The sequence below is a fragment of the Megalobrama amblycephala genome, linkage group LG19 (genome assembly GCF_018812025.1).
Source record: "Megalobrama amblycephala isolate DHTTF-2021 linkage group LG19, ASM1881202v1, whole genome shotgun sequence".
Lineage (NCBI taxonomy): Eukaryota > Metazoa > Chordata > Actinopteri > Cypriniformes > Xenocyprididae > Megalobrama > Megalobrama amblycephala.
Window position 1 is genome coordinate 1,483,594 of NC_063062.1, and position 22,350 is coordinate 1,505,943.

The following is a 22,350-nucleotide window of genomic DNA, read 5'->3' on the forward strand; positions in this document are numbered from 1 at the left end:
GACTACCATATTCCACATAATCCTTCATCATAGTGACTCTTATCTTAATGTATGTCCATATGATTTTATTGTGTTCACTTGATACCCAGCAAATATTACAAAAATATATCATGATATTATGTATTTGTTTGTTTTGGAGAAGAGAATTCACAAAAATAATTCTAATTTATGACAGTTTTGACCACTGCTATAGAGAAAACACTCATTTGTGTTACTGGACATTTGATTAAAACATTAACATATTAAAACACCCCTGTGTGACAACTAGCCCCGGTCTCTTCTATATTTTGAGAATTATTAAAGAATGGCTGGAAATAAAATTCTGTTACAAAATCAAAATCTGCATTTTAACAGTACATTATAATCATTTGAGTAGGGCACTTCATAAGTACACCATAAAAATTATGCAAATGACACAAACACAAGAAAACTGATATCAATTCATAGGTTAATAGAAATTGTGTAATTACACAAGCAACTGAAATCCCAAAATCTATTAAAAGATTTTTTTCCTCTTTAGGTAGTCACTATTTCAAAACATCACTAAAATATGACGTCACTGAATTTTCTCTTCGGTTCCAAAGATTAAAAAAGTATTTTTTTATTATATTGATGACAAAAATAGACCCCTTGAGTACATTGTTAATTTCTTTATTTTATATGGTAAATTCTTTATTCATAAACAAAAGTTTGCAAATAATATTCCATCCTATCCCCATTTCAAAACTGAATTAATATCACTTCTCAAATCTCTTCATTATATAAATAACAAAAAATCTCTAAAATTTATAAAATATTATGAAGAAATGTTTAAAGAAAATACATGTATTTAAAAGCTTTCCTTACATGTCAATGATAGTGTATGCATTCTTATGTCATCTTTTATTTTTTTTATTTTTTTTTTAAATGTGTGTATTTGTATGCAATTCCTTGACAATGTTCTTATGTTACTCAGCATTAATAAAAAAAATAAAAAATAAAAATAAAGATTAAAAAAGTATTTATGTGAATTATTTATGCACCTGCTATAGACTTCTACTGTTTATTTAAATTCATCGCTATTTGTTTATTTTTTATTTTATCTAGAGTGTTATAATATTATTCTGTGCTGAATAACATAGAAATATATCTTATGAATAGTAATGATGCGAGTGTCCAATCATCATGGACATGACGTAGTTAATATTCATGAGCTCCGCCTCCGCGCACCCAAACAGAGAAGCGTGTCTCTCGAGCTCGCTGCTATACTGTTGTCACTCTCTGTTCGGCTGGTAAGTTCATTTATTTCATTTGTTAAAAACAATAACAGCTTTTGCACACATCTACAGATGGACAAGCTCAATTTTGGACAGTGAAAATTTCCGAAACATTCATCGTTCCGTCAGAAATGAGCTTCCATGTTGTCAGTCGCGCCAATCTGGTCGTTGTTTGTCTGTGGACTGATACTGTGTGTTTAATGTTGCATTTGCATGGTGCATGTGTTGAACACACTAAATGCTCAGTGTTTTTCCTCCTAAAACAAAGTGTTGTCGAGGGCAGTAAGTGAGAGAGTTGACACTTACTTCCGGAAATAGAATTCACTTTTCCTTGAAAGAACTGAACTCCCTTCATTATTATGTCTGTCAGTAACGCTGATGTTCTTGTTTACATCAAGACTTAACAACAAAATAGCATGCTAACCATAGCTACTACTGTAAAATGCACCAATATATGGTCTTTATATCATTATCTTTATGTAAATTGTCATTATTTTAATTTTATTTTATTGGGAGCAATTACAGTTGATACCAAGTAACCACAGTTTTATTGATTGTTTATTTACTATGGTAATGATTTGTAAATGAGTGCACGGGGTTCAATATAACTATGACACAATCATAAGTTTGCAATGAGCTGGACATGAGTTTATTGTCAAATACATCATATGCATCACATTTCATAATTTGTAGATCATTAGGATGTGTTAATATGGCTATGCAGATTGATTTAAAGCGATATTAGTACTCATTTAGTGTGGTGCAGGCGACTGATCTCTGTGTTTATAGATTATGCATTGATGACAGATATAAAATTCACCTGTAAACATTAACCCTCGTGTGCTGTTGCGGGTCAGTTTGACCTGTTTTGATTTTTGAGTTGTCAGAAACATCAGTTAATTTGTGACTTTTTCTCATTCATGGGCATGAACATGCATGCAAAGTTTCAACACACTGATGTATTTTGACATGCACACTAAATTTTGATTACATTTGCAATGTTCGCGGGTCAATTTGATTCGCATATTTTGATGTTCTAAGGCAGACCCAAAACAATAACATGGTTATATTTTGTTATTTTAGTTTTTACTACTCTGTAAAGCTAAAAAAAAGAGCTTTTCCTTACTTATTTCAATACAAAACAATATTGCAAAAATGAGCTGTCATTTCTTTTTTCAGTCTGTCTGAAATACTGTCTAACCTACATTGTTTTTCTTGAAATTTTGTGACTTTTTCTCATTTAGGGTCCTGAACATGCATGCAAAGTTTCAACATGCTGATGTTGTGAAATGTGCATACAGAAATTATATACGTTATTACTGTTCGTGGGTCAATTTGACCCGTATAGACAGCCATTCAAAATCAACTACAGACCCAAAATAAACAAAATAAATAAACTTCTGTGCTGAGCTCCTCAACTCTAGTCCTGAAGTGCCAGTGTCTTACTGAGTTTAACAGCTTTTTATTTTTTAATTGTTAATTGTCCCACATTTTGAGAATAGATAATTACTTTTCTAACTTAAAAATTTCCAAAATTGTTGAAAATCTTGAATACTTCATCTTTTGAAAGGGAATACTTCACAGATTATTGTAGATGTAAAAAAAAAAAAAAAAAGTTGTAAAAGAAAAATTTAAAACATGTGTGTATATTTACATATATATATATATATATATATATATATATATATGATATTTTTTATATTTTATATAAAATATATATTTTACAAAACATGTTCAACTGTAAAACTTCAAGAAAATTAAAGCTAAATATCTGAACAAGTTCTGTGCCAAATTTTAGGTTGATATCTCAAAAAAACAACTTTCAGTAAGATTTTTCATGTGCAGTACCAAACCTTTCCACTAGATGGCATTCAGGCTCCACCGGTGACGCTTTGATTTCCATATATGGTTTGAGTGATCCATATGGAAGTAAATTAATGCCAAATGTTTTTGAAATAAAAAGCTTGTTGAATTGCACTAATTAAAAAAAAATATGATAAAATATCATAGAGGTTGCATTGCTCTTCGTCAACACGCATTAACGACTGCCTGCAGTTCCCCGATGTGAAATGTTGAATTTTCTGCTGAATTTGAACCACTGAATTTGTGGAAGTGGACCGAAAATTGCTAATCGAATTTTTTAAGTTGTATTTTTAAACAGAAGTAATATGTTGGAAGTGAAATCTGAAAGGTGAATATAAATTATTGAATTTTTAGTCATGAAAATTTTGAATTGAAATATTCACAGCTTAAATATACAGCCATGTTGAATTTCAGCCCATAAAAATGCAAGCATTAAAAATACAATGCATCAAAATGCAAGCACAGCTAATGTAATGCATATATTTTTTTCAATTAGTTCAATTCAACAAGCTTTTTATTTCAAAAACATTTGGCATTAATTTACTTCCATAGATCTGAACCATATTTTTCCATACTTTTCAAAATATTTATGAAGTAGACATCCTATTCAGAAGACGTTTGGAGTGTAATGTTAATATTTCATTTGAATTAAATCCCTAAAACACATAAAAAAACATATACGGAAAAATCAGAGCACGTGTTATAGTTTGGCACCACATCACAAATGAAGAATCTATCGCAAAGTCTCTATTGCTCTGTCATTTCTTTTGAAAATCAGTCTCCAAATATGAAAACTGGGGTCTGAAAGCTTTCAAATGATATATGGAACAGTGCATGAGGGTTAAATAAGTCTAAGGTTCACTGTTAGGAACATCTTGATTTGAAAAAACCCATCTGAAATATATTAATCTGGGATGCAGATGATTGACTTGCTGCTTGATTTTGTCTTGGGTTTCCACGTCCCTTTTGTAACATTGCTCAAAATGTGCCTCAACAGTCCAACAGGAAGTGATGTCAATTAGTTGTTTTGTTTTGAATGTCTGATTACACAAGGACAGCACTTGTGATATGAGGTTGTGCCAGTGACATTTAAACAGTTGATTGACCTCCGTAGTATTTTTGGTTACTCAAAATATCTTCTTTTGTGTTCAGCAGAAGAAAGAAACTCATACAGGTTTGGAACAACTCAAGGGTGAGTAAATGATGACACAATTTTCATTTTTGGGTGAACTGGCCCTTTAAATGCAGTCTAGATGAAATTCAACAGGACAGTTTGACGCTTGCACTAAAATATTCCATAAATCCGATTACAGTGTTTGTATTTTTGCATATGCAAACAGTATAATTATCAAGACAACATAAAACATGTTTTGAATAAACCTTGAGTTTGTTCCCAGAGAAAGTACTTTTAGTACATTACCAGATAAACAACAGGGTTTGTGTGAATTATTTCTCTTAAAGTCAGTATGAAACGGCATTTGCAAACCATTTTATCTCTTTAATCTGATGCATTTCTTAAGGAAAGATAATGAAGATAAAGTAAAGATGTGGAGCAAGTTTTTATGTTTAAATGAATGTGTATTGATGTTCACAGTAAGACTATAAGAACGTAAATAGAGTGATTTATTTTCATGTTGACTTGTATTCATGTTATCCATATTTATGTAGATGTTTGGTGAATGGGGAAACTTTTATACATGAATAATACAATGTGCAACCACCCAAATCCCTCTAAAACCACATAAAACTGCATGAAATAGTGTTTCCTGGTGACACACATGAAGGTTGTGCAAGAACAGCGTGTCAGAACACATGCCGAAACAAATCAACAATTCACCAGGCAGAGAAACTGAAGCACTGAGTGTCAAAAGGATGAATAAATTTGTAATGAAAGATCAGATTCTGTTAAAACAGTAACAAATCTGCTGTGCATCCTGGATTAAAGTGAAATGATTATTGCTCTTAAAGGATTAGTTCACTTCAGAATTCAAATTTCCTGATAATTTACTCACCCCCATGTCATCCAAGATGTTCATGTCTTTCTTTCTTCAGTCAGAAATTAAGAAATGAAGGTTTTTAATGAAAACATTCCAGGATTTTTCTCCATATAGTGGACTTCACTGGGGTTCAACGGGTTGAAGGTCCAAATGTCAGTTTCAGTGCAGCTTCAAAGAGCTCTACATGATCCCAGACGAGGAATAAGAGTCTCATCTAGAGAAACCATCAGACATTTTCTAAAATAAATAAATAAAAATTATATACTTTTTAAGGTCACACATGACACGGGTGGAAGTACCACAGTAGAGCGAAAAACTCCACTTCATCCGACAACATTGTTTTGCATTTTTTAGTAAAGGCCGTTTGACTTTTTTTGCATGTTTTCTTTGTAAACACTGGATCGGTACTTCCGCCTATGTCACACGTGACCTTTCCAACATGATTACGTCATGCATGGCTCATCGCAGAGCAGTGCAAGACGAGCATTTGTGGTTAAAAAGTATATAAATGTTTATTTGTTTAAGAAAATGGTCGATGGTTTCTCTAGATAAGACTCTTATTCCTCGTCTGGGATCATGTAGAGCTCTTTGAAGCTGCACTGAAACTGACATTTGGACCTTCAACCCGTTGAACCCCAGTGAAGTCCACTATATGGAGAAAAATCCTGGAATGTTTTCCTCTTTTCTTTTCGACTGAAGAAAGAAAGACATGCACTAATCCTTTAAATAAAGTGTTCTGCCACCTTGAACCTTCATATAAGATTACTGTATATACTGTAAGATCTGCATCTGTTTTACTCCTACGGTTTTAACCAGTTTTTACAGAATGTGAAGATTTGGAAAAGTGGGGGAAAAAAATTGTATCCTGTCCAGGTACCTTGTGTCACTATTAATGTGTCCAGAAAACAACATTTTACTGTATTTTTGGGTAATTTCTGTGAAATTCACTTTAACCCTTTGGTACTGTTCAGGTGTTTTTTTTTTTTTCAATGAAATGATTGTACTATATTTTAGTTCAATAATGTTTTTATTTAATGTTTTTTTGTATTTTTAGGGGATTTTATGGTACTAAATTATATTTATGCAGTATTTGTAATCCATTTATTCACTTTTTGAGCATGGACCTGAAAATGAAATTTCCAACTTAAACCGTCATAAATCTTAAAAGCTTTGGAGCAACAGAATGAAGTTTGGTCTCTTTTTAGAGACGACACTTGGCAGATAATTGCTGTGAATTTAAATTTATTGTTATGAAAAATGCACAAAAATACAATTTTTTATGAATTATATATTTTCCAAAACATGTTTTACTCTAAAACTGTTAGAAAAATCAAAGCCTTAAATCTAAACAAGTTGTGTTCCAAATTTGAGGTTGATATCTCAAAAAATGAGCTTTCAGTAAGAATGTGTTTGGTTGCAGTACCAAATGCTTCCACTAGATGAAATTCACGTCCCATTCATTTCCAATGCGCTAATTTTTGACCGCATACAATACAAGTGTGTCATTTAACCTTTTCAAATCATGTCCTTTTTTTGTGTTCACAAAGCAAGTGCCAAAACCTTTACCAAGTTTTGTACCGATGAAGTAAAAAAACTAAACGTAAAACATTTGGGTCAAAAATGACTGAACAGCACCAGAGGGTTAAAGCTATTCAATCCCACAGACTTGCAAAAGCTTGTCTGATAAATGCTGAACATCATCCGCTGTTTATGTCTTTCAGAAAGACGTTGCACTCCTCCAATAAGGATGGATTTTATCTATATCTCAAGCATCATTCTAACCCTGACCGTCCCAGTGCACTGTGGGAAAGTCCTGGTGTTTCCTCATGAAGGCAGTCACTGGGTTAACATGAATGTTCTGATCCAGGAGCTTCACTCCAGAGGCCATCAGATCAGCGTGATCCGGGCCCTCGACAGCTGGTACATCTCAGAGACGTCGCCGCACTACGTCTCGATGACCGTCCCGTTCTCACTGGGAGGAGACGACGAGTTCTACCGCGGTTTTGTTTCTAAACAACTGCAGATCAAACGCCAGCGGCAACCGGCGTGGACCAGATTCAGACTGGACATGGACCTCAAGGACAGATTTTCCGAAATGCACAGGAAGATTTGCGAAATGGTGATTCATATAATTGAGAAGGAACCTGCGCTGTTAGAACAGATCAAACAGGCCAACTTTGACTTGATGTTGACCGATCCCGCGAACGGAGGAGGTGTTGTTCTCGCACGCTATCTGAATCTACCTCTCGTCTTTAACGTCCGATGGACTGTTCACGGAGAAGCTCATTTCACAATAGCCCCGTCTCCGCTGTCCTACGTTCCCTTCCCGCCTTCCCAGCTGACTGATCATATGACTTTTCTTCAGAGAACGTATAACATGCTGTTTTACACATTTCGGCGTTTCCTTTACCAGCGCACCGTTGGTCCTCATTACAGCGCTTTGTGCAGCCGATATTTCGGCCCTGATTTGGACTATTTTGAATTATTCCAAGCTGCTGATATTTGGCTCATGAGGGTGGATTTTGTCTTTGAATTTCCTCGCCCAACCATGCCAAATGTCGTTTACATTGGCGGTTTCCAATGCAAACCCTCAAAAGAGCTTCCGAGGGATCTTGAGGACTTCGTGCAAAGCTCTGGAGAGCACGGCGTCATTATAATGTCTTTAGGAACGTTAGTTGGGCAGCTTCCTCTTGACATAGCCGATGAAATAGCCGCTGCGTTCGCTCAGCTTCCCCAAAAAGTGATTTGGAGATACACCGGAGAGCGACCGTCGACTGTGGGCAACAACACGTTACTGGTTAACTGGTTACCGCAGAATGATCTCCTAGGACATGCAAAAACCAAGGTTTTTGTGTCTCATGGAGGAACTAATGGTATTTTTGAAGCCATTTACCATGGTGTTCCAATAGTCGGGCTGCCGCTTGTTTTCGATCAGGATGATAACATTTCCAAAATGAGACACAGAGGTGTAGCGAAGGTTGTGGACATCGCCACCATAGATAGAAGTATATTCAAAGACGCCTTACAGGAAGTGCTTAATGAGCCGTCCTACAGAACGAACATGCAGAAGCTGTCCAGACTCCACAGGGACACGCCATTAAAAGCATTAGACAGCGCCATCTTCTGGATCGAGTTCGTCATGAGACACAGAGGCGCTGCTCACCTGCGCACCGACTCGTATAAGATGCCCTGGTACTCGTATTATAGTGTTGATGTCGCAGCACTCTTAGTGTCGATTGTGTCGTTTATAGTTTTTATTATATTTAAAGTGATTAAATGTTTATGTTGCAGGTTATGTGCAAAAAGAACACGAGCAAAACAAGATTAAGTTTGAGGGTGTCTTGAAAGGTTGTGGAAATAATAAATATATATATATATATATATATATATATATATATATATATATATATATATATATATATATATATATATATAATATATACATTTTTTTTTCTTTTATGCCAAAAATCATTAGGATATTAAGTAAAGATCATGTTCCATGAGGATATTTTTTTGAATTTCAATTTTATTTTTTTAAGTAATATGCATTGCTAAGGACTTCATTTGGACAACTTTAAAGGTGATTTTCTCAATATTTTGATTTTTTTGCACACTCAGATTCCAGATTTTCAAATAGTTTTATCTCGGCCAAATATTGTCCGTTTTAAAAAATTGACCCTTATGACTGGTTTTGTGGTCCAGGGTCACATATATAAAGGTATATGTATGTGTTTATATATAAATCTTTACTTTTATCAATTCAACACATCCTTGCTGAATAATCGTCTTTAAAGTTGTCCAAATGAAGTCCTTAGCAATGCATATTACTTACAAAAATAATTTAAATTTTCAAAAAAAAAAAAAAGAAAGAAAGAAATATATTACTGACCCCAAACTTTTAAATGGTGTATTGTTACAAAATATTTCTATTTTAAATAAATGCTGTTTTTTTTTTACTTTTTATTCATCAAAGAATTCTGAAAAAAGCATCACAGGTTATAAATAATATTAAGCAGCACAACTGTTTCCAACATTGATCATAAATCATCATATTTCTGAAGGATCATGTGACACTGAAGACTGGAGTAATGATGCTGAAAATTCAGCTTTGATTACAGGAATAAATTACACTTTACTATATATTTACATAGAAACAGCTGATTTAAATTGTAATAATATTTCACAATTTGACTGTTTTTTCTGTATTTTTGATCAAATAAATGCAGCCTTGATGAGCAGAAGAGACTTTTTTCAAGGCATTAAAAATAGTAATGTGTCCAAATGACCAGTATTTTGTGTGTGTGTGTGTGTAATATATATATATATATATATATATATATATATATATATATATATAATGTGTATATTAGTTTGGATCATGTGACACTGAAGACTGGAGTAATGATGCTGAAAATTCAGCTTTGCATCACAGGAATAAATTACATTTTACTATATATTCACATAGACAACAGCTATTTTAAATTGTAAAAATATTTAACATTTTTACTGCAATTTTTGATTTAAAAAAAATACAGACTTGGTGAGCAGAAGAAAACATTAAATAATATTAATTATTCCAAACCTTTGAATAGCAGTGTATATATTACAGTTTTGTTTATAAGTGCTTTTCTCTCCATTTTTTTTGGCCTGTTTATATGGTTTTACTGATTATATCAACATTTTTAATTTAATAATAAAATAAAACATTTTTAACTTCAGTTAACGTAACGGAGATTTACCATGTGAATTCTGATTAAATGTTGTCTGTAATGTGATGTATTTCTGCAATGCATAAATATATTTATATATTATATGTTAACATTAACAGTAGCTCACACTGCATGAGTTAGAGCATTTCTACAGAATAACATTCACTGATGAATTGTTCACATTAAGATATGTATTAAGAAAGTAAATATGTGATTTCATGTTGCCTTTAAGATTGAAATGATTTCTCCCACTATTATCCCTTCCAGAAACCATTAGCACATCATTAGAGGGGTTTTGTCCCGTCTGTAATTACGGTGATGTATTACAGTGACCTGCGGGACTCGAGTCTAATAGAGGTGACGCTCAACCCACTTCCACCGCTGTAATGACTGAAAACGCTTTAATATCCGACAGTGTTTAATCACTGCTGCACGTCTTCCGAGCAATTACAGCTGATTGCAAGGATAACAGAGCTTGGATGACAGTCAATTAAAATGTATTTTATTTTACACGAGGAAGTACTGAAATTGAATATATATATAATTTTATTTTGTACATGAGCACTCCTGATACAACGTCTATATAAAGAGTCTAGTGTAATATTCAAATGCGGAAACATCACATAGATATAAAAATAAAACATGCAAACAAAAGATATTGTGTGTTACAATTGCATGATGGGAACATAAAGTGATATGGGTTGTTTATTTACATAGTATTTCCTGAATCCTTAAACAAACTGTTTAAACCCCGGTTTCTCATGATTGTTGTGCTGATGTGACTGTACAATCACTCATTTTCACTATTACTGTAAGGCTAAAACACTGTTTTATGTTATAATAACAGCAATTATCATGTCAATCAAACTGCTTTATTACACTGACACTCAGAAAAAACGTGCAAAAATTATTCTACACTATTAAACCATAGAGGATGCACATTATACTTGAGGTTATTGCCTTTAATGGTATAATTTCTGCACATTTTTATGTGTTTTATTTGCTAATATAATGAATTACACTAGTATTCGCACTAACAAAATGTATTTACATGTTGCTCCATAACATCTCAGTTGACAGCATCTGTGATTGTTGCTGATTGACACAGACAATGACTTTCATTTGGCTTTTAGTTTTTAACAAGCATGTTTGCATTAATGCATTTGCATTGGAAATCTATGAGCTAGTGTTGCAAATAGCAGAAATTTGCAGTTAAAACACATATTAATTCTTCTGCATGAAAATGTGTCGTGTGAGCCTTGTGAACAGCCCCTTTCTGTGTCCTTGTATGTATGATGTTAAAGTTACTGTGTTTAATGGCTTTACAGGATATTTTTTTACATTGTGACAATGTTCATGAATATTAAGCACATTTCCCTCTAGCTCTCATTACTTTATCATACATTTATCACCTCTTCATCATAGTAGTATTACAGCGCTTTTTAAAATTTATTTTGAATTTAATTAAAAAAAAAACAATTATTAATCAATTATTTTTAATGCATTTAAAAATATATTCAATTTTGTTGGATTGCAGTGCTTCACTGTCATAATGTCTCAATGCAAAACTTTTTTTTTTAACTCGTATAATCTTCTCTGTTCTTGTAAACGGCCCCTTTCTGGTGTTAGTTCCCTCCGAAAAGTTAACTACTCACCCTCTTGTTGATCTAAAGCTGTATGACTTTATTACTTCCTTAAGGATAATTGATAACACTTTACAATAAGGTTAATGTATTAACTAACATGAACTAACCATGAGCAATACATTTGTTACTGTATTTACTAATCTTGGTTAACATGAGTTCATTGTTTGTTCATGCTCACAGTGCATTAACTAATGTTAACAAGATTTTAATAATGTATTAATAAATGTTTAAATTAACATTATCAAAGATTAATAAATGTTGTAAAAGTGCAGTTCATTATTAGTTCATGTTAACTAATGTGAAGTGTTACTGGATAATTGTGATGTTTTTGCTCTTTTCCATGCAATTTAATTTTTCAAACTTTAAAAAGGCACCATAAAAGTAGAGTAAAGTTTTGTTTGTGAAATTGTTCACCGACTGTTTTCCCGTCCCGATCGGATCAGTGTGATTCATGGATGAATCATTCAGCAGCTTCAGTCCTCATTCATTCATTCAGTTGCAGTGAAAGAGCGAGCAGTCTTCAGAACGTGTCCTTTACTCCACAGAAGAAAGAAAGTCATACAAGTCTGGCACACTTGAGGGTGAGTAAATGACTGAATCTTCATTTTGAATCATCCCTGTAAGTACATGTTCTTGTGTGTTACTCACTGCGCTATTACATGAACACTGTAACGTAAAGAGATGGTTACAGAAGGGCTTGTGACACGAGTGTTTTTCTTCTGCTATCAGCTGGAGCTGTAGAGGGTCATCTCCGCCACGTTGGCATCTTGAGTTTCCATCTCCTGCTGGCAGCTTTCTCTGATCACATACACGACCAGTCCGAAACAGATAAAAATGAGCAGCACTATGCCGATCACCTGTTAAAGAGACAGAGAAACGGTGATCGTCTGAAACGGGTAATGTGAAACTAATGATTTAATAGGGGTTTACTGGTCAATTAGATGTTTAAAGAGGACTACAAATTTGTATTTGTAACATAATGGCGTTGATGAATCACACAAAACTTGTTTTGAATTTGTTCAGGTCATATTTCACCATTTTTTTCAAGAAAATAAAACCTTTTTTAGGATTTGTTTTTGCACTCTGCCATTATTTTTTTTTTTAATATTTATTAATATATATATATATATATATATATATATATATATATATATATATATATAATGAATCTTATTTTAATATTTATATTATTTCTAAATTATAATATGTAAAATATATAATTATTATTATATTCATTTTCATATCATTTACTATTTAGAATATATTTTAATATTTATTAATAACCACATTTCCCTCTTGTTCTCATTACTGTATTATCAAAAAACAAAAACAAAACAGTTATTTAAATTGTTAAATTAAAATATTTTGTTTTTAATTTAAAATAATATTTTTAACAGTAACATTAATTTTATATATTTAAAAATATATAAAATGTATATTTTTTATTCACTGTAATACATTATGTTTATACTTTTACAAATTATATAGAATATAGATTTATGCTTCTTAAAGTCAACTTAATTTGTCTTTAAGCAAAAAAAAAAAAAAAAAAAGATATTATTTTCATTTTATTTTGAGCTGAAATGTGACCTGGACATGTTTTTTTGTGAGATTTCCCCATTAAATTATCATAGACACATTAACAAAACATGTACATCCACTATAATGGACAAATTAATTGGTTAATTAATACATTAATTGGTTACAGAAGAAGTAAATTTAATGTCTAATGTTTCATTGGTGGTTCAGAATCTAGTCAAGACTGGAACTAAGCTATAAATATTGATATTAATAGTATCAAAGTTCTATAGATGTTCTCTATAGCAGAATTCCACAAATGTTTCAATGTATCTTCACAGTTCTACAAATGTATCATTGTATCTGTGGAATTCTACAAATGTTTCAATGTATCTTCAGAGTTCTAAAAAACATGTCACTGTCATTTGAAAGTGACACAGAGTTATCAGGAGGTCTAAAGACTCAAGAACTGTCCTGACGGGCTTCCGGATCTCACCTGAGACTCCACAAACAGTCGCTGTGAGCGCAGCATGAGTTCCTGAGGAGTGACGCTCTCCTCTTGAGTGGGCTCGCACCATTTCTGCGGAGCGGCTTTGTCCACGATCACGAAGCGTCCGTGCCAGTCTGTCATCGCGCAGGCGAAATACTGACCGTCCAGGAAGAGCAGGATCAACCAGACCACGGCGGGAACGAAACCAGACAGGGACACGGTCCTCCTGCACCAGATGTCACACCTGCATCCCTGAATGATCATCATCAGCGCCAAGGCCATGACGGCGGGAATGATGAAGAATGCGGAGGAAAACAGCCCGTTCCAGGCCGGATTACACGGACACTCAAACTCCAGCTCCACCAACTTCTCCAGTCCCATCAGGATGAAGCCGAAGGCCACGTTGGACACCAGAGGACTGTTGCTCAGTTCATTCTTCAGTCTCGTAAGCCATTGTTGTCGACTTCCCATACTAACAACACCTGAGAGTCAGAGGAGAGCTGGTCAAATTCCTCCCACACATTTGCAGAAGGTTCACTGATGCGAGACGAATTGATCCTGGGGCAAGTTTTCCCCCTCCTGACCTTTCCGTTCCCATTGGCTCGGAACAAAGGTGGGTGTGTCGTCCCGCACCTCTCCTCTGCAGATGATTGGCTCACGGCGGGTGGCGGGTGTGGCTTCCATTTAAATGTTTCTTTCATTGACGTGCTTGAGTAAAGTGGAGGGAAAAGTGTCTGCTCTGTTATTGGCCGCTGCGGATCTGGACGTGCTGTGTCATCAGAATCATTCTCAACCCATGAGCTTTGTTTAGGGTCGCCTTTACTCCTGGGAGCCTTTTTTAAAAGAATCCTTAGAAATGCAAACACAACCAGTCAAAAGTGTGTGACCCTAAAACCTTTTACCCTAAAGGCTTCTGCTTACAAAGTTTGTTTAATAGACACATATAAATTGTGCTTACATACGAATTTCTTTAGAAAACAAAAATGAGTAGATAGTGAAGGCAAAACATCAGAAGTTCAGCATGTTCCTCCTTCAGTAGTGTTTAAAATGAACAATGAATGTTTAATTTTAAAATAATAGGTAAATTCAAAATATGCATTAAGATATTCATTGTAAGTAAAACTCGATAATCAAAAGCAGATCATATAATAAATGAGCAATATCACATGAGTAGCCGTGCGATTATGGCTGTATATCAGCATTCGGCTGTAGGTAATCGCATCATGATGATATACAGCCATAACGCATGGCTACGAGTGTGATATTACGCTTATACAACAGTTCAACGGCACGAGTGTGTAAATAAACAACGCAGTTAAATCGTCAGGTCAATGTTCATATTAAATCTATTATAAAATCTGTTTAAATGTCAGCTGAGGAAAGCAATCTTTGTATTTGTCTTTTTTTACAGTTAAAACAACGTCCTTTGTTTATAAAAGTCCCTTTCAATTTAAAAGTCTCTCTCTTTGCCGCCATCTAAAGGCGTATTTATGTAATTTTCAAACTTAATCCATATTAAGCACTAATGACCCCTTTCTCAATACCAAATACAACATATTATTTATATAAAATATTTATTGAACAACAAGATTTAAATTAAGAACAACAGCCATTATAAATGACAATAGGAAATAAACACAGTTGTACAATTCAGTCAAACATAATTATTAAATTTAACACAGCGATTCGATTTGTTCAGGAACAAGAAATAGTTTAATAAGACCAAAGATTGCCTGTTTTATGTACCCAAAATTAATTATATCTCATGTTTAAATTACTATAAGAGCCAGCGGCAAATCCATGAAGCACTGGCCGAGATGAAGCTGTTCTCAGCGGGTACTCGAGCACTGAACGGAGCTCGCATCTCCGAAAACGTCTGAACAAATTGTAAAATAGGCGCTATGATTAAATATAAGTCACATATTTCTGGTCTAAACAACTACATTCTCACCTAAAAAAACTTAAAACTACAGTTTGTGGAACAACAAGTGTAGTATTTGTAAAAAAAATACGGCAGATTTGCTCGGCTGCCATGACAGTCGCTTCAAGTGAAGTGATACAAACGGTGAAAGGGTAGGAGTGCTGTTATCACTAGAATATCACACGGCTCTCAGCCAATCAGATTCCAGAACCAGAAAGAACTGTTGTTTAAATGCATTTAATACGTTCTAAAAAGTGAAGGTTCCAAAAGTGATGCAATAGAAAGATTCCATTTTGAAGAGTGTATCAGTTCACAATATTTTCATTGTTTTATTTAATACCAAGATACTCTGTTTCATAAAACTGAATAGTGTTAGAGGAAGATGAGCAATCCATACCTGGTTTTCCAGAGAGGATTTGTGTGCTGCATTTGCTCATTTGTCCATCAGATGGCGCTGTGTGAATGTGAGCGTGTGCAGACAGAGGTCATGATTCTCTTCAGCTCTTAATCCTGACTGACTGTGTGTTAATGACGAGCCCACGATCACACTGTGTGGAGAACATGATTTCTTGGAGAAAATCTCGGTAGTGCCCTAGATAAATGTTCCATGGAAGCCTTGAGACATTAATAAAAAATTACCATTATACTACCCTGCCTACTATTCTTTGAAGTAGGCTACTTTCATTTAATGGAGTACCATTTGAATGCAATTGTGCATGAATATGGTATTTATTCAGTACCATGGTACAAGGGAGATCAGGGCCAGTAATTTTGTCCTCCAAACTAAAATTCAAATATCATATTTTTGTAATATCTGTTGGGCAACATAATAAAACCATATTGATGTTACAACAAGAGGAAAAAAGTATTTTTTTATATAAATTATATATATATATATATATATGTCAGCTTGGGGCAAGTTGTCACATTTTTTTAACATGTTTTAAATATTGCAATTTTATAGAATGTATTAATTATAATCTCTATCGGCCAAAACAACATTAAGACATTATTGTAGGCAACTTTTTTGCATTTTTTTTCTGTTTTATTATTTGTTATGATTTATTATTCATTAAATGAAATGAAACTAATATATATATATATATATATATATATATATATATATATATATATATATATATATATAATTATTATTATTTTTTTTTATTTTTTTTTTTCTGGAAAAAAAAGTATATATATGCATGTCTCTATAATGGAGAGATTATATTAACTTTTATTATGCAAAAAAGTTGCCTACAATAATGTCTTAATGTTGTTTTGGCCGATAGAGATTATAATTAATACATTCTATAAAATTGCAACATTTAAAACATATTTAAAAATGTGACAACTTGCCCCAAGCTGACATATATATATATATATATATAATGTATATGTATGTATATAAAATACTTTTGTATATATATATATATATGTATATAAAATACTTTTGTCGTGTCTTAATATCAATATTGTTTTATTATGATACCCAACAGATATTACAAAAATATGATATTTGAATTTTAGTATATATATAATTACAAACTAAAATTAAAAATAATATTTTTTTATATATAAAAATAATATTTCATATATATATATATATATATATATATATATATATATATATATATATATATATAGTGGGTTATTATTGTTGGGAATGCAGTACAAAGTTTGTATTTACAATAAATTGTCTTTCAGAAATAATCTACAGGTAACAAATATTAATTGGAGTAAAATGTGTCACCATTATCGCCCTCTATATCTTAATACAAACACACTGAAACTATATCTTCATTGTACTGCGTGTTACTGTGTTGTTTTTTAACTCCACAGCGATTGAATGGCGCTGAAGCTGCGCAGAGCTGATGCGCTCGAGGCACAGCGAACGAGAGCGCGCTCCGACAGCTGATGATGCGCGCGAATGAGCCTCGGGGTGCGCGCACTGACAGCTGAAGGTTCTTCGAGATGACGGACACTCCGATGGCCCATCATCATCATCATCAGCAGCAGCAGCATCAGCATCCCTGAGCGCCGGGCAGCAGCAGCGTCCTCATCCTCATCCGTCCTCCATGCAGCAGAGCCGCGCAGCGCCTGTCGCGTTTCTCGCCGTCCGTCCGCGCTCCTCCTCCGCCATCCTCTGCGGCTGAAGCCGCTCCGCGCTCATCCTCAGCTCGCCGTGTCCCGTCTCTCTCCTCCTGCAGGATGCTGTCCTACACGGGGATGCTCGCGCTGCTCCTCATCCACGGGAACGTGATGCTCCCATACGTATCATCTCAGAACGGTAAGGATGACGGGACGCGGTCGTCGGGATCTGTGTGTAATCTGCTTTAGAGGTCGATGCCATCTTTCTGATGACAGACACCCCGCTGCATTCAGTCGTGTTGATTTGTGGGGCGCACGGGCTGGAGAAGTGGGAATTAGTTGATGCACTTTCTGTCAGGGCGTTTAATTTTAGGCGCTCGTGTTTATAAGGAGTGCTCCTCATATTCTCCAGAGTAATCCGTGTTGTTTACACTCACCCTTCTGACATTCACATCCTCACACATCTCGTGACTCCTGTGAGTGTTTGAGGAGAAACCCTAAACATCGTGTAAGCTGGTTATTAATACAGACGCTGGTTTCTATGCAGTTCTGCGTTTGAAATGGAAAGCAGTGGCTTTGTGAGCAGTAAATAATGAGTGCGTGTCCCTGAAGGCATGTGTCTGACTTTACATTCTGGAGAGTCACAGCTGTGACCAGGAGAGGGCAGATTCATCACCTGCAGACAAACAAGGCCAGGGTATTCCCTCCTCAGCCAGCAAAAAAAAGGAAGGGAAGGGAAGGGGAAAGAAAACAACACTGAAGCATCAGTCAGTTTTATGTCCAAAAGGCTGTTTTTGTGCAATGCATCACAAAAAAAACAGCTTCAAACGTGATGTTGGCTCTGGCAGCGCAGATGTCTGGCTGTAACTTGTTTAGATCTTCATGTGGTAAATAATGGAGTTTTATTCAATCTGATTAACCTGGTTTGCACCAGTGAAAGTGATCAGGAGGAAAGAGCTGTCAGATGATGATTATCTAACAGGTTTCCCAAAATGTTGCATGTCGGGCCACTTAAACTAACAGATTAATGTTGGTTTATTTATTGTGACTGTATATGAGAACGTGTTTATCATTGAGAAATTCACTATTTATTATCTAGTCGTGACTTTTGTATTGTGTGTATGTGTTATATAGCACATTAAAAAGTAAATGTATATAGATATATAGTAAAGTGTGTGTGTGTGTGTGTGTGTGTGTGTGATTGTGTCTCTTCAGAAGATTTGGATTAAACCACTCCATTCATATGGATTACTGTTATGATGTGTCACATACGTTTTGAAGCTTGAGAATATTGATTGTTTAGACTTTCAATGGATGGACAAAAAATTATGAGATGATGTTAAAAATATCTATGGCAGTTTTCCATGTGGAATGGAAAATGCTATTGAATATCTATTTTTCAGGGTATTGTATAGAAGAATTGTGTGTGTGTGTGTGTGTGTGCTTGAATGTGTGTATGTGAGTGAGAGTGTGTGTGAGAGTGCTTATGTGAGTGTATGACTGTGTGTGTGCATGTGAGTGTGTGCATGTGTATGAGTGTGTGTACATGAGTGTGTGTGTGTTAGTGCTTGAGTGTGTATGTGAGTGAGACTGTGTGTGTGTGTGAGTGTATGTGTGTGCTTGATTGTGTATGACTGTGTGTGTATGTGTTTGTGTGTGTGTGTCAGTGTATGAGTGTGTGTGTGTGTGTGAGTACGTGAGTGTATGCATGTGTGTACGTGAGTGTGTGTGTGTGTACGTGAGTGTGTGTGTGTGTGTGTGTGCGTGAGTGTGTAGGTGAGTGTATGAGTATTTGTGTATCTGCATGTGTGCATGTGCTTGAGTGTGTGTGTGTGTGTGTGTGTGTGTGTGCGTGAGTGTGTGTGTGTGTGTGTACGTGAGTGTATGCATGTGTGTACGTGAGTGTGTATGTACGTGTGTGTGTGTGTGTGTGTGTGCATGAGTGTGTGTGTGCGTGAGTGTGTAGGTGAGTGTATGAGTATTTGTGTATCTGCATGTGTGCATGTGCTTGAGAGTGTGTGTGTGTGTGTGTACGTGAGTGTGTGTGTGTGTGTGTGTGTGTACGTGAGTGTGTGTGTGTGTGTGTGTGCGTGAGTGTGTAGGTGAGTGTATGAGTATTTGTGTATCTGCATATGTGCATGTGCTTGAGAGTGTGTGTGTGTGTGTGTGTGCGTGAGTGTGTGTGTGTGTGTGTGTGAGTGTGTGTGTGTGTGTGTGTGTGCGTGAGTGTGTAGGTGAGTGTATGAGTATTTGTGTATCTGCATGTGTGCATGTGCTTGAGAGTGTGTGTGTGTGTGTGTACGTGAGTGTGTGTGTGTGTGTGTGTGTGTACGTGAGTGTGTGTGTGTGTGTGTGTGTGCGTGAGTGTGTAGGTGAGTGTATGAGTATTTGTGTATCTGCATATGTGCATGTGCTTGAGAGTGTGTGTGTGTGTGTGTGTGCGTGAGTGTGTGTGTGTGTGTGTGTGAGTGTGTGTGTGTGTGTGTGTGTGCGTGAGTGTGTAGGTGAGTGTATGAGTATTTGTGTATCTGCATGTGTGCATGTGCTTGAGTGTGTGTATGTGTGAGTGTGTACGTGAGTGTGTGTGTGTGTGTGTGTGTGTGTGTGTGAAGGTCTGCTTTGATTGTCCAGACATAAGGTCAGTGGCTCTCCTGGATAATCCAGCTATTGTTTGGTAAAGCCTAACCGCACAGATTCCAGCCCCTCTGTAGGCTCCATGGAGCACGACTGTCTGTTTCTCAGGCTGAACTCTGGGACTCGAGCTCTTCTGCGACCCACTCAAGACTTAATATTCTTGCCTTAATATTAAATTATGGCCAGAATTAAATCATTGTTTCCTGAGACAAGCTGAAAGCAATAATTCAGAATCCCAGAGGAACAAGCATCTTATCTGACGCAGATGTGTTTAGCGGGCATGTTTGGTAGTTAGTTTCCAGCTTACAAGGAAGAGACCAAATAAAGTGACCAAAGTTTCTGTTTTCAAAGACAATCAGTCAGATTGGAACTGGCATTGTCAGCCAGTGTTTGTCATTTTAGCAGTGATGTTTGACCTGACTGTAGGGTTTGAGGAGTGCTGTACTGTAAACCGAGCTCTTTGTGTTAAGAATCAAATGGTGTCAGTAGAAGCACCTGGTTTGTGAGGTGAACATTGGTATTGTTTCAAATGCTGTCAAAATTAATGCATTAATGCATGCGATTTAAATTTTCCAGTTTAACGCATTAAAAATATTTAACGCAATTAACACAGCATCCGGTTTTGGCCGTTATGTTATATGATCACGCTATCATTCATTCAAGAGCTATTAAACCATTCAAGCGCAAAAAAAGAACTTAAATCTGTACTGGAGCGCTGTCTGAATCTGTGTGACACACTTGAACAAACAAAAACACACAAAATAATGCTAAAATGGCCGAGTATCCTCATACACACAGTCTTAAATGAGTTAAATAAAGTCTTAAATGACCTTAAGGCCGGGACACACCAACATCAGCTGCGTCGTGGAAAAAATATGTAAATAAACTTCAGCCGACTGTCAACTAGCACGCGTGTTCTGCGCCTGCGCATAAAGGAGATAACTGTCTATTGAAGCAGATATATTTGTCTATATTCGTCACTCAAAGAGGGAAAGTGAAACTGCATGTATTCAAACCATAAACATATATCAATCATGCTGATCACGTTATTTACTCATGTTATTATGAAAATATTTGTGAATTCGAGGGCTCAGGTAAGATGAGGTCAAATTAGAACATTCATCTGTCTGTGCCGTCATGACTTATTTGCTTGCTTTCATAACTTTTGCTTATATTCTCGTGAACTGACTGGTTTGCTATACTGAACAGCCAATCAGAGTTCTCTCTTTTGCCGACGGCCCAAAACTGGCGAGGACCAACTTCAGCCGACGGTGCGGAACACACTGAGGAAACTTAGTCGGCCGACGTACAAAAACTGGTGTGTTCCAGGCTTTAAAGAGTCAGATCTTAAAGTGACAGCAGCCTAATAAACCTGCTGCTAAAGTCTGTCATTAATGTTAATCAAAGAACAAGAAAAAGAGAAAATCACTCACTGCTCTCGAATGAATAACTTTTGTAGCTTTAATAAGGATTAATCTATATTTAATTAATAATTTCTGCAGTGAAAACTGTGACGTGTTTGATAACTTTATTCAGTTTCTCTATATTTCCTACGTGTTAGATCAAATATTTAAAATATACTGTCTTTGGACAGTTTCATACACCTGGCGCAATGTGGCGCCAGTGTTTTCTGGTAGTTTCAGCCTGACACAGTTATCATTTTCATGTCCTGCGCCACGTTGTTTAAATAGCAAATGCACTCACGCCCATCTGTTCGCCCATGGGCGTGCAGGTCTGAAATTGAGGTGTGTTCAGGTGCATTGTTGGCGTGTTGCTATTTTGAGGACTGAAAACGACTGAAAAGACAGTATTTGTTTTGTTATTTAAACAGAGTGTTAGTAATATACACCTACATGCGGGTGCACAACACGTACACTTAGGGCCCTATTTTAACAATCTAAACGCAAAGTGTAAAGCGCACGGCGCAGGTGCACTCAAGGCGTGTCCAAATCCACTTTTGCTATTTTAACGACGGAAAAACGGTCCGTGCGCCGGGGCGCATTTTTGAAATGGGTTGTCCCTGTTCTCTTAATGAGTAATGGGCGTAACGTTCAATAAACCAATCAGAGTGTCATCTCCCATTCCCTTTAAGAGCGAGATGCGCTCGCGCCATGGCAGATTGCTATTTACATGGCGGAATTTGTTGGCGGAAAAGCTGAACGCTTTTCAAGCGAAGAAACCGATCTGCTCGTGCGCGAAGTTAAAGCGGGCTTGCAAATGCAGGCTTT

At 35.6% G+C, this 22,350-nt stretch overlaps 3 protein-coding genes across 8 annotated transcripts in view; 2 read left to right on the forward strand and 1 right to left on the reverse strand.

Annotated features, from left to right (window-relative positions):
• The first annotated feature begins 1,130 nt into the window (after positions 1-1,130).
• On the forward strand, positions 1,131-8,560 carry ugt5f1 (UDP glucuronosyltransferase 5 family, polypeptide F1). Of its 3 annotated transcripts, none has more exons than XM_048167765.1 (3): positions 1,131-1,271; positions 4,275-4,311; positions 6,838-8,560. In XM_048167765.1, exons 1-3 carry the CDS (start codon positions 1,143-1,145, stop codon positions 8,442-8,444), a joined length of 1,773 nt encoding a protein of 590 aa, XP_048023722.1. In that variant the 5' UTR covers positions 1,131-1,142; the 3' UTR covers positions 8,445-8,560. The 3 variants fall into 3 exon arrangements, with proteins under 3 accessions (XP_048023722.1, XP_048023721.1, XP_048023723.1); XM_048167764.1 differs by having other exon boundaries at positions 4,272-4,311; positions 6,838-8,559; XM_048167766.1 differs by lacking the exon at positions 4,275-4,311 and having other exon boundaries at positions 1,218-1,271; positions 6,838-8,558.
• A 3,087-nt stretch (positions 8,561-11,647) lies between these two features.
• The window catches only part of LOC125253732 (meiotic recombination protein REC114), a 72,711-nt gene continuing 62,008 nt past the window's right edge, over positions 11,648-22,350 (reverse strand). Inside the window, exons 1-3 of one of the 2 annotated variants that reach the window (XM_048167773.1) lie at positions 15,798-16,312; positions 13,486-14,328; positions 11,648-12,328 (exon numbers count right to left, since the gene is read on the reverse strand). In XM_048167773.1, the coding sequence (XP_048023730.1) occupies positions 12,197-12,328; positions 13,486-13,950 (597 nt within the window). In that variant the 5' untranslated portion in view covers positions 13,951-14,328; positions 15,798-16,312 and the 3' untranslated portion in view covers positions 11,648-12,196. Of the gene's footprint in view, positions 12,329-13,485; positions 14,329-15,797; positions 16,313-22,350 lie in introns of those variants that run through there. The other variant, XR_007181536.1, reaches the window with a different exon arrangement.
• nptnb (neuroplastin b) overlaps positions 17,276-22,350 on the forward strand; it is a 58,642-nt gene continuing 53,567 nt past the window's right edge. The window contains exon 1 of one of the 3 annotated variants that reach the window (XM_048167768.1): positions 17,276-17,687. In XM_048167768.1, the coding sequence (XP_048023725.1) occupies positions 17,609-17,687 (79 nt within the window). In that variant the 5' untranslated portion in view covers positions 17,276-17,608. The remainder of the gene's footprint in view (positions 17,688-22,350) is intronic. The other 2 variants (XM_048167767.1, XM_048167769.1) reach the window with 2 other exon arrangements.

Coding starts and splice junctions, on each gene's coding strand:
- ugt5f1 (XM_048167764.1), top strand. CDS start 1,143: ATGATGCGAGTGTCCAATCATCATGGACATGACGTAGTTAATATTCAT. Junction 1,272..4,271: donor TGTCACTCTCTGTTCGGCTG/GTAAGTTCATTT, acceptor TTTTGTGTTCAG/CAGAAGAAAGAAACTCATAC. Junction 4,312..6,837: donor AGGTTTGGAACAACTCAAGG/GTGAGTAAATGA, acceptor TATGTCTTTCAG/AAAGACGTTGCACTCCTCCA.